The 12,500-nt window shown below is 36.9% G+C and overlaps 2 protein-coding genes across 3 annotated transcripts in view; one reads left to right on the top strand and one right to left on the bottom strand.

The window, feature by feature from the left end:
* The window catches only part of LOC138004092 (uncharacterized), an 888,878-nt gene that overhangs the window by 789,879 nt on the left and 86,499 nt on the right, over positions 1-12,500 (top strand). The window lies entirely within an intron of this gene.
* Positions 1-12,500, bottom strand: part of LOC138004130 (uncharacterized) — a 50,765-nt gene that overhangs the window by 22,355 nt on the left and 15,910 nt on the right. For both annotated transcript variants that reach the window (XM_068850559.1, XM_068850558.1), the window contains 3 exons: positions 5,265-5,622; positions 5,030-5,176; positions 4,417-4,539 (listed from right to left, as the gene is read on the bottom strand). In XM_068850559.1, the coding sequence (XP_068706660.1) occupies positions 4,417-4,539; positions 5,030-5,176; positions 5,265-5,583 (589 nt within the window). In that variant the 5' untranslated portion in view covers positions 5,584-5,622. The remainder of the gene's footprint in view (positions 1-4,416; positions 4,540-5,029; positions 5,177-5,264; positions 5,623-12,500) is intronic.

The raw sequence follows: 12,500 nt of genomic DNA, 5'->3' as shown, positions 1-12,500 counted from the left end.
GGATCAAAGCAGTGAAATGTTGACGAATAAATTTGAAAGCGCTGCCCGTGATAATAATGATTAACGATGCACGAGAGTTTACTATTTCTTTGTCATGTGTTCACTTGCAACTTGTCGTCAAATAGGTGTCACACATCATGTAACTGTCGAATGGGTGTGAAAAGGGGCGTTTCTATTTTTGTACCTTAAGTACGTTTGACTACCAATCCCACACAATGATGGTGTTTCCCACGGGAAACCCAAAGAAATAACAGATCAAGTCAATGAAACACAACATCGATACGATCGCTTGGCTTGTTTACTCAGTCGAGCCACTCCTGTTGACCCAGCATGGTTTTTGCGATTTAACACTTTTCCGAGATAAACTCGCCATCTAATCAAGGAAATCCAAAGCACAAACAATGCAATCAAGGCTGTTATCCTAAACGGGTAATAGCTCTCTTTGTTGACAATAATTCACAGAAACAACCGGGAAACCTGACACATTTTGTGCAGTGATTTAGGACTAAATTTTAGCAGGAATGCATTTAGGATGTTGCTTATGGCAATCCTTCCTCCTTTGTTCACGTCACTGAGATCAGGCTGAGTGACACATGCTTGTAATCTTAGCAACGTGTTACTGGATATTGAAAAGTTAACAGATCTCTGGCAACGAAGACGACATCGATGCAAAAGAGCAAAATTTCTGTCATCAATTAAAATGAGTTACACTATTCGTTCTAACAAGCCACTAACAAGTAACTGTGTCCGCAAAAACCGTCCTTTTCTGCGTATGTTGAAAATTTGGTTGACTAAAATCTTGTGTATTTCTGCTTCTTTGCTGCAAAAATTGGGTTTCATTACCTCGGTGTAAAAACCTGTGAAACTCTTTCTTTGTTTTGTTAGCTCGTGGTAGGGTTAGGTTATTGTTTGATGTTTTTTTGCTCTTTTGTTTTCCTTTGTGCTACGTCATCTGTGAGTTTCACAGATTTTTACACCGAGGATGAGCCCAAAAATTAAGCTAAACCAGTGAAGCACCACGTGTCCGGGAAATCTGGAAAATCCGCCTTTTCCGTGCATGCCAAAAAGTCATTGGACTGAAATCAATGTTATTAAGGAAACACCGTTGACAGAACTCAAGCCGAACCAGTGAAAGGCCTTGTGTCCGGGAAATCCGGAAAATCCGTGTTTTCCGTGCATGCCGAAACGTTCTTAGAATGAAATCAAATAATAATAATAATAATAATAATAATTATTATTATTATTATTATTATTATTATAATGAAATCAAAGGCATTAGGGAATGACCGCTGATAAAACTCAAGCCGAACCAGGGACGAAGCTTGTGTCCGGAAATCCGGAAAATCCGTGTTTTCCGTGCATGCCGAAAAGTTCTTAGAATGAAATCAAATAATAATAATAATAATTATTATTATTATTATTATTATTATGAGTATTATTATTATTATTATTATTATTATTATTATTATAATGAAATCAAAGGCATTAAGGAATGACCGCTGATAAAACTCAAGCCGAACCAGGGACGAAGCTTGTGTCCGGGAAATCCGGAAAATCCGTGTTTTCCGTGCATGCCGAAAAGTTCTTAGAATGAAATCAAATAATAATAATAATAATAATAATAATAATAATAATAATAATAATAATAATGAAATCAAAGGCATTAAGGAATGACCGCTGATAAAACTCAAGCCGAACCAGGAACGAAGCTTGTGTCCGGGAAATCCGGAAAATCCGTGTTTTCCGTGAATGCCGAAAAGTTCTTAGACTGAAATCAAATAATAATAATAATAATAATAATAATAATAATAATAATAATAATAATGAAATCAAAGGCATTAAGGAATGACCGCTGATAAAACTCAAGCCGAACCAGGGACGAAGCTTGTGTCCGGGAAATCCGGAAAATCCGTGTTTTCCGTGCATGCCGAAAAGTTCTTAGAATGAAATCAAATAATAATAATAATAATAATAATAATAATAATAATAATGAAATCAAAGGCATTAAGGAATGACCGCTGATAAAACTCAAGCCGAACCAGGGACGAAGCTTGTGTCCGGGAAATCCGGAAAATCCGCCTTTTCCGTGTCTGCCGAAAAGTTCTTAGAATGAAATCAAATAATAATAATAATAATAATAAAAATAATAATAATAATAATAATAATAATAATAATAATAATAATAATGAAATCAAAGGCATTAAGGAATGACCGCTGATAAAACTCAACCCGAACCAGGGAAGAGCCTTGTGTCCGGGAAATCCGGAAAATCCGCCTTTTCCGTGTCTGCCGAAAAGTTCTTAGAATGAAATCAAATAATAATAATAATAATCATAATAATAATGAATGAAATCAAAGGCATTAAGGAATGACCGCTGATAAAACTCAAGCCGAACCAGGGAAGAGCCTTGTGCCCGGGAAATCCGGAAAATCCGCCTTTTCCGTGCATGCCAAAAAGTCATTGGACTGAAATCAATGTTATTAAGGAAACACCGTTGACAGAACTCAAGCTGAACCAGAGAAGAGCCTTCTCACCGGGAAATCCGGAAAATCCGTCTTTTCCGTGCATGCCAAAAAGTTATTCACACCACAGGTAAACAATTTTGGTGATTACGGAAAATACGGATTTTACGGATTTCCCGGAGATATGAATATTTAATATATTCTAATATAATATATTACTTCTCTTTTTTTCTGTAAGTATCTATATATATATATATATATATATATATATATAGATACTTACAGAAAAAAAGAGAAGTAATATATTATATTAGAATATATAAAATATTCATATCTCCGGGAAATCCGTGAAATCCGTCTTTTCCGTGGTCAAGTAAAAGTTTGTGACAGACAGCAGTCAGTCGTTACTGCAAGTTTAATCATTAAATATTCATATCTCCGGGAAATCCGTGAAATCCGTATTTTCCGTGGTCAAGTAAAAGTTTGTCACAGACAGCAGTCAGTCGTTACTGCAAGTTTAATCATTAAATATTCATATCTCCGGGAAATCCGTAAAATCCGTATTTTCCGTAATCACCAAAATTGTTTACCTGTGGTGTGAATAACTTTTTGGCATGCACGGAAAAGACGGATTTTCCGGATTTCCCGGTGAGAAGGCTCTTCCCTGGTTCGACTTGAGTTTTATCAGCAGTGAATTCTTAATTCCATTGATTTCAGTGCAATCACTTTTTTGGCATGCACGGAAAAGACGGATTTTCCGGATTTCCCGGACACAAGCTTCTTCCCTGGTTCGGCTTGAGTTTTATCAGCGGTCATTCCTTAATGCCTTTGATTTCATTTATTATTATTATTATTATTATTATTATTATTATTATTATTATTATTATTTGATTTCATTCTAAGAACTTTTCGGCATGCACGGAAAAGGCGGATTTTCCGGATTTCCCGGACACAAGGCTCTTCCCTGGTTCGGGTTGAGTTTTATCAGCGGTCATTCCTTAATGCCTTTGATTTCATTTCTTATTATTATTATTATTATTATTATTATTATTATTATTTGATTTCATTCTAAGAACTTTTCGGCATGCACGGAGAACACGGATTTTCCGGATTTCCCGGACACAAGCTTCTTCCCTGGTTCGGCTTGAGTTTTATCAGCGGTCATTCCTTAATGGCTTTGACTTTATTATTATTATTATTATTATTATTATTATTATTATTATTATTATTATTATTATTATTTGATTTCATTCTAAGAACTTTTCGGCATGCACGGAAAAGACGGATTTTCCGGATTTCCCGGACACAAGGCTCTTCCCTGGTTCGGCTTGAGTTTTATCAGCGGTCATTCCTTAATGCCTTTGATTTCATTCATTATAATTATTATTATTATTGTTATTATTATTATTATTATTATTATTATTATTATTATTATTATTATTATTATTTGATTTCATTCTAAGAACTTTTCGGCAGGCACGGAAAAGGCGGATTTTCCGGATTTCCCGGACACAAGGCTTTTCCCTGGTTCGGCTTGAGTATTATCAGCGGTCATTCCTTGATGCCATTGATGTCATTTCAATCATTTTTCGGCATGCACGGTAAACGCGGATTTTCCGGATTTCTCGGCGACAAGGCTCTTCCCTGGTTCGACTTGAGTTTTATCAGCATTGATTTCAGTCTAATAAATTTTCGGCACATAATACGTGCCTATCTGCAACAAAAACACTAAAGGAACCGGGAAGTACGGGAAACGATCTCTCTCTCTCTCCCTCTCTCTCTCTCTCTCTCTCTCTCTCTCTCTCTCTCTCTCTCTCTCTCTCTCTCTCTCTCTCTCTCTCTCTCTCTCTCTCTCTCTCTCTCTCTCTCTCTCTCTCTTTTGCGTGCAAAGCTACTACCTTCTTATTTTTCGAAAATGCTTGTTTGAACTTCCTCGGTTGGGCTTTAAGTTACCTTTGCAAGTGTTTCCGTCTCCAGCGTATCCGGGTTTGCAAGTGCACTGGTAGGAGCCAAGGGTGTTGTTGCATGTAGCATTTACATGACACACAGGTGAAGAAGCAGTGCATTCATTAACATCTACAACATAAAGGAACAACTTTAACCACGATTAGCATGTAGTCCATCTCCAAACCCGCTGCATAATTTTGCTTCAAGTCCAACAGGATAAGGCAACCGAAAAGGCAGAGGTAGTTTTGCTTCGAGGGAACCAAGAAAACGTGGAATAAGATAAAGTGGTGGAGAACGAGACAGTTAAAGGATTGCAGGAGAAAAAGGGTACACGGATGAGGTTAAGAGAAGAAAAGGGAAGTTAAAAAGATGAGGGAGATGGAGATGCAGATGAAGATGGAAATGGAGCCAGATAAAAATATGAGGGCTATAAATATGTAATTGGTTGAGCTTTAAGATGTGGATCATTGATGTAGGTGAAGTGAATGAAGATGGGGTTCGAAATGGAGATGAAGATGGTGATTTACATAAATCCTGACGTTAGGATATAGCTAATGGAGATGAAGAAGAACATGGAGAAGAAGATTAATTACAGAAGTGTGAAGTTATCAGATCTCACCTTCAGTTTTCATATCGCAAAATGCAAGAACTGGAATCCCTGGCTTTATTGAAGACATCCAGTATTTGCCGTTGGGTGATCTTCCTTCACTCATCTTAATTTCCTTGCAGGACTCGGCTGCTAGTTCAGAGATGGAGCCTAGTGGGACTGAAATTGAGATACTAGTATTATTTCTTTATTCTTCTTTGAGGAGTCTTTTCCATGCAACAAACCTAGCTTGTTAAAGTCCACTTACCTCTGTTTATGTATTTTCTGAAGTAATATCTGTCTGCATCTGGAATAAAATCCTCAGGTCTGGCTTCCTTGGTGCGATCACTGAATTCGCACTTATGGAGAGACATCACAAAGTTGAAGCTTTGGCATCGATCATCCTTCAGGCAGACAGCAAGGCAATCCAGACCAATATTGGCCGTCATTGTTTGATAGATGTGCCCTTGCAACATCCATCCCAAGATGGACTCCTCAGATCCAAATGCAGGACATTGTTGAGACTTTGTTTCATCGACAATTTGACAAATGGCAACACAAATCAAGAGCAATGACGGCGTTTTCATTTCTTTTGCGATAACAGCTGTAAAGCGTTTTCCAGACAACTAAAAAGAGATTAAAAATGCAGACCTATAAACTAGATCTTTTTCTAATCACTAGCAGTTCTGACATATAAGTGCATTGATGGTTTCGGTTCCTTGCTATCTATTTGGTATGGGTAACATAATCCGGTAAGTTTTTATTGCTGCCTTCGAAACACCCTGCTAGCAGAGCCTTTCTTTTGCTTGCTCGATTTTGGCGTTCTCGAAAAAGGCTCTGCATGAATCGAATAAGATCTTTATTGAATATGCGCTGCATGTTGCCAGGGTACAGTCTCGAACCCAAGCCTACTATGCCAGATCTCGCCGCCATCTTATGGTACATCGGGCTCAATTATAACCATCGGTTTTGTCAAAAAACGGACGCTCGCACTGAAAAAACCGGTTTGACGAGAGAAAACAAGATTGACTAGTCCAGAAGTTCGGCCTGCGGCGGCTTCAAAGAGTTGACGCGATTCGGGCAGAGCCTACTTTTCTCCTCCTCAGTAAAGAAAAAGACAAAAGGAGGCTCTGCTCGCAGGGTGCCTTCGAAAGTGACTCGATAATAACTGAAACGATATTTGTTTCCAGGTAATTAATTATCGATTTTTTCTTTTCTCAATTCAGCTCATCACTCAATTTGATAATGCAACGTCATAAATGCTTTTGTCCTTTGGCCATTTCAATTTCAGCAGTAAAAGAAAACAAATAGCGGTTACAAACATTTTCATTTTATACTTCACGTTTCGTATGTTGCAACATACATCATCAGAAGTGACGGTTAAAACTGTTACACAAAATTTTAAAAACTAGAGCGAGGCACTGGTGACTAGCTAAAAAGTGTGATAACAAAATCGTAACTTCCGGTAGTTGATACTTCCGGAAGAAATTAATAAAGAAAAAGCTTCTCCCTACCAATGTTTTCATTAAGAGAGGGCTTTAAGTCACTGATTAATAGCGTTTCTTTAATTTTACACTGCAAGTCGGACTTTCCATCTTGAAATCCTCGCAGCTGGAAAGTCCGACTAGCAGTGCTCATGAACCGAGAATGAGATATCGGTAAGTCTTTCTTCAATGTTGCTTGTAAAATGGATCGTAAATATCGGTTAAATATAGTTTACGCCATAGAAAGTGCGGCGTACGGGGTTTTATTCACGAGTTGTGAACTGTTTATTACACATAAGACGAGAATTTTCATTGAAATAGTTTTCTGAACGCAAATTAGAAACAAAAACTCACTAACAATAGAACCAAATGCAAATTTAATTTCATTCAATAACAAAGTACGATTTGCACGAGATGCACGAGTGATTAGCATGGAAACGCCTTTATGCTATCGTTGATTGGCTATACTTCCACATGTGAAATAGCTGTACGCCATTCTGATTGGCTGTATAAGCCATTTCCACTTGTGAAAATAAAGCGTATAGATTTGTAGAAATTAGCTTTATGGAATAAAATTAGTCTCATGTTATGTGTAATAAACTGAATTACGGTACGCACAAACAACTTTCTCTCAAGTATAATCATCACTTTGCAACTTGATCGTAGTTAGAGACAGACTAAGAACTCTCTTGAAAAGTTACCCAAATTGCAACGTTCAGTTATGGTAGCAAATTGTAGCAAAATTCAACAATAAAAATTCATATCAAAACCAACAACTTGATACTTAACTCAACAAATCTATTTCAACGTCAACAATGTTTACCTGTCAACTTCAACAACTTTATTTTTAATTCAACAATTTCCTCTCAACATGAACTCCATCAACTTCACAATTTCAACATCGTAACAGATGGGCTCCTGATTGTAACGAGTCTTAAAATCAACAGCAAAATTCAACGCAAAAAGTTTTTTTGCTGCTGGATAAACACTTGCTCATATCCAATTTTCAACTACCTAAAACCTGTCAAGATCAACGACTCAAGATTCGTGTCAACAAATTGGGTCCGAGCTGGCCCGTTTCTACCGAGAGAGTCTGGGGAGAATTACATTTGTCGCTTAGCAAGATGACGGACGGCAGTGATCGTGAGGTAACACATGCTGATCAAAATTATACAAATAGCCAATGGAGTTTATTTTTTACAGATTTAGATGAGTTATTAAGTGAATATGAGCCACATCGGTCAACGAATGACATCGCAATAACGGAAAACGTGACTATTCTTTTGGAAAATGCAGTTTGAGCTTTGCAAAATGTATCTCACTTTGTATCAGAAACTAACAAGGAAGCAGTTCTGGAAATGGCAAGGAAAATTACAAATCCCCAAGTAATAAGACTATGCTTTGGGACTGCCATCGTATGTGTGAATTTCCAAGTCGAACAAGATGTTCACAAGTTGCCGTTTTTTCACTAAATTCACCAAATAGAGTAGACACCAGGCAGGTTGGAAGGCCAAAATTTGACATAAAGGAGGAGACATTGTTCGAGCTCCGTTCTTTGGGTTTTACCTGGGAGGACATACTCGTCTCGCGCTGGACTATTCACCGCAGGGTGTCAGAGTTTGGCCTTACCCAGAATTTCCATTGTTATAACTGAAAACTTTTATGAACACCATTACTTACAGTAATTGTATAAACTTAAGATTATTGTTGTATAACTTTATACATGAGAGAAAAATATATTCATAAAAGTAAAAAGAAAATGTCCAATTCAATCTGAGGAAATGTAAGTAGTACACTGAATTATTTATTGTACTTGAATGTAAGTATTGTTTGTGCATAAAAATATCATAAGTTGTAACACCCAACTAAATTAAACTCTGTTTATGGAGTCAATGACATTCCTTGTTATTATGGCATATTTTAAGTGACACTGTTTAATGAAATACTTAATCTTCCTCATGTAACTGACTGTTCCGTTTAAGATACGGATAAATGCCTCTATGTTTCAAAGCAAGAAAAACAATAATCATCATTGTTTACATCTGTCACGATGGAATGAAATTTGTTGCAATTTCCATGCTGTTTTAAAATTTAAATTAAGACATTCCACTGCCATGGAACTAATTGGCCTGGACCATTGAGGTAGTCACATAATTGTTCCCTCATCTCCTCTGCCTTCCTTGGTTGCCTTCCCTTTCGAGAATTTGGGACACTTGCAAAAGGGGCTGTAGCAATCTCACGCCTCCAGGAACCTTCTGTTACCACACCATTAGAGTGCTCCATGTCAAGGGCCCCAGTGGGGATATACTTTTCTGGAACTCTTGATCTTAGAAAGTTGTGTAGAGTTATTGCACACGGGACAATTTTGATAGCACTCTCTGGCTTTGCACTCATAACAGTAGAAAATACCCTTAACCTGCTTGACAAAATGCCAAAAGCATTTTCACCGATGCGTTGTGCTCTAGAAAGCCTGTAATTGAAGATCCTTTTCTCTTTTGAGAGATTTCTTTGTGAATAAGGCTTCATTATGTTATTCTCTAGTGGAAAGGCATCATCTCCAGCTAGATAAAAAGATACTGGCTTGTTAGTGTAACTGCCATCAAAAGATTTGTCTGTTGACTCAGGAAGCAATCTGGGCTGGGGTAAGCCAAGAGAGCCATTGACTTGGGTTTTCCAAAACAGACTGTTTCTAAGCACACCACTTATTCACTTATTCTACCTTGGCATCCTACATCAGCAAATATAAATTTGTAATCTGCATCCACAACTGCCAGCAACACAACACTAAAGAAGCCCTTGTAATTATAAAATTCAGATCCAGTGTTGCGTGGGTGGAGGATACGTACATGTTTTCCATCTGCAGCACCAATGCAATGAGGCAACTGCCAACAATCATGAAATAGCTGTGCTATTTTCAACCACTCCTCTGGGGCACTTGGGCATTTGAAGTAATCAACCTTGAGGACCAAAAACCAAAATCTCAGATATCACATACCCGAACAAACAAAAAAAGGATTTTGCGTTTTCCTGTAAACTAGTTATCGGAAGTGACTCCCACGGTTAAGAAAAAAAAAAAAAAGCGCCAAAACGTGTACCGTACTTGTTTATTAGATAAGGAAAACCATTTACAACCTCACCTGGAATGTTTTCGTGTCCATCCGTAAGTATCTCCTGTAATTCTCCTCGTCTTCAAGCCTTAGCTCCTCCAACAACTGCCTAAACCCCTCGCTCAGATCTTCTCCTAAACCATTCTCTTTCCCACATTTCCTTCGCCTTTCTTTTCCTCTTTCTTCTCTTACAAATTATAGCCACAACGACTGCGGCTGAAATTTGTCGGACATCGGCCATTTTTTGTTTGTTGATATCCCCAGTCCTCCGGAGGCGAATTGCACGCGATTTGTGAAATGATGTCGTGCGTGTGTAAATAGTCTTAAGTCATATCGTAGGCCTGAGGTGAGCTTGTCGCGTGCGACAAAATCGTATCGTGTAAATCGGCCCTTAAAATATCTCATTTTAAAGGTCATAAAATAGGCTTTTCCGTAAAAAAAATATATTCAAAAATGACGGTAAGTACCAAAATTTGCGCAAAAATATTCCAAAGGACCCCCTCCTGGCTACGCCCTTGCAATTAAGACTATAACCTTTAGAATATGCGGTGTCCCTTCTGTGATTCTTTGAAATAAAAAAAAAAACGTAACGCGCAGTTTTAAGAGCGCCAAATGTAACTGCAACTCACAACCACAATATGACCGTCTGATCTTTGCCGAATTCATAACATTCAAATACCACATCAAAAATAACACGTTTTCAGATATTTTCTACAAGTTGTTTATCATAAAATGACATAATTCTGCGAAAAATACAATGGTGATCAGTCGAATACAAAAATATTTTTTCGCGATTTTTTTCTCCCTTTTTTCTCTTCAATACCCGTTTGCTTTTTAGTCTTTTTTTGTAGTCTTTACTGCTGATATTCTCAAAGCACTTCCCTTTCGGTGTATGTTATCGTTGCTATAGAAACGACCATTAATAAATCCCCTAATTATTTACATAATAGGTTTGAGTATGTTAAAGATAAACATCAAATTAACACAAGATCTGCCGCAAGTGGAAACCTGTTTATACCTAAGCAATCTTCTAAGACAGGACAAAGGTCTTTCCTGTACAGGGGAGTAACAACTTGGAACGGTTTATCTGTGGGCGCTAGAGACAATAGCCTAGAAAAGTTTAAAAAATATGTGGACAGAATTGTTTGTAATTAATATATTTGTAACTTATATATTCTGTAATTATTATATTCTAGTATATACATTTATTCTTCTATTTTTTTATCTTTGTAATCTTTTTTTTTTGTACGCTTTAGTTCTTATTCCGCACAGTAATTGTAGTTCTGTAGATAGAGGACCACCCTAATTAATTTAGTGTTAGCTTGGTGATATCCTCTGTAAATATTATTATTATTATTATTATTATTATTATTATTATTATTATTATTATTATAAACGACGACTATACTTCAACCACATCACCTGTTTTTGACTGGTTAACCCATTGACAGCAGGGAGCGATTTTTGAGCGTTAAAAGAATTTTATCCGCATTTCTGAATTGTCAATACATTGTTTAACGCTGTCTTTACAATTTCAAACGGCATCCTTGTCATCAACTCATAGGATTCATTTTAGCCATCGGTAAATATTTACTAACTGCTCGAAAAACTCATAATTTACAGAACTGAAAGAGATTAATAATTTAAACTTGACGGCAACATTCTTTTGCGGGGGTCTAAATATTTATCTCTTCTCCTTACAAGTTTCACGCGAAAAATACAAAGCATTTTCCCAATTTTTTTTTTTCCCGAAACAATTTGCGTTTATATTTAAAGAATATCTCATTTTAAAGCTAAGAAAATAAGCTTTCCTGTAAAAAATACCACTTAAGCTCAAAGGTCGCGAGGTTTTGAGTACCCACAAAACAAGCACATCCCATTTCCCCAAAAAATGTCGCGAAATGGTTTGAGCTGTTTTTCTGTCTCCAAGCCGTTCGCAAAGAATTTTTTGCTAAAGGAGAAAACGGTATTTATGTACAAAAAACGTGAGAGGAATCGGACGCAACACGAATTATTGATACATTTTTGGAGTAATATAATTGGAGCCCACACCTGTCATCTAAAATGATGGTAAGGTTTGTCTTCAGTGATCGATCCCATATCATCGAATAGCAAATCAATTTCGCTCAGTGTAAAATCCTTTTTTGTTACACACAATTTACATTCACTGTTCGTGAGTTCTTAAATACACCTTGACTTCCCTGCTTTAGTTTACTATGTGAGGAATATTTGGAAAGCGGAAAACTGGAAAGAGAGGTGACGACTGAAGTCACTCTTTTGTCATTTTATTCCATACTACAGAACCTAATTCCACGCTACTTTTCAATATTTTGTATCAGAAAAATGTTCTCCCCCAAGCTGAAGCAAGATCCAACTCTCTACACATTTGTTTCCATGGACAATTAAATCTGCTTTTGTCCCTCTTTTTTCATGAATTGATGATCTTGGAGAAATTTAACGTTAGGTAAAATCGGTATTTCTTGAACAGTCATGTAAGAAGACCAAGTGAATCTAAAAGAGTTTTATGTATCACTCGCTCTGACATTCTAATTTCTTTTACTTTCATGAGAGATCTATGGCCAAATTGATAAAAACGCTAAAATGCGAAAATACTGACCCCGAACGTAATATTTAAACGGAAGTTGTGGAGTATGGCAGCAATAAATGAAATATTGAGTTTATGAGAAGTACTTTACCTTGCTGATGGAGATATTTTCTCCAGTCCTATTTTTTCTTCAATACCGGTTTCTTTTTTACTCTCTCTTTGTAGTCTTTACTGTATGCTATCGTTGCTATGGAAACGGTGACTATTAATTCAACCGTATCACCTGTATGTGACTAGTTAAATTGAAAAAACAAGAGGAAAAAAAAAGCAAACAAACGAAATGGAAGCGACAAGACGCTGGGAAAGAG

Source organism: Montipora foliosa, chromosome 5 (genome assembly GCF_036669935.1).
Source record: "Montipora foliosa isolate CH-2021 chromosome 5, ASM3666993v2, whole genome shotgun sequence".
NCBI lineage: Eukaryota > Metazoa > Cnidaria > Anthozoa > Scleractinia > Acroporidae > Montipora > Montipora foliosa.
Note: the sequence above shows the minus strand (reverse complement) of the source record. Positions and strands in the feature narration are given on the sequence as shown.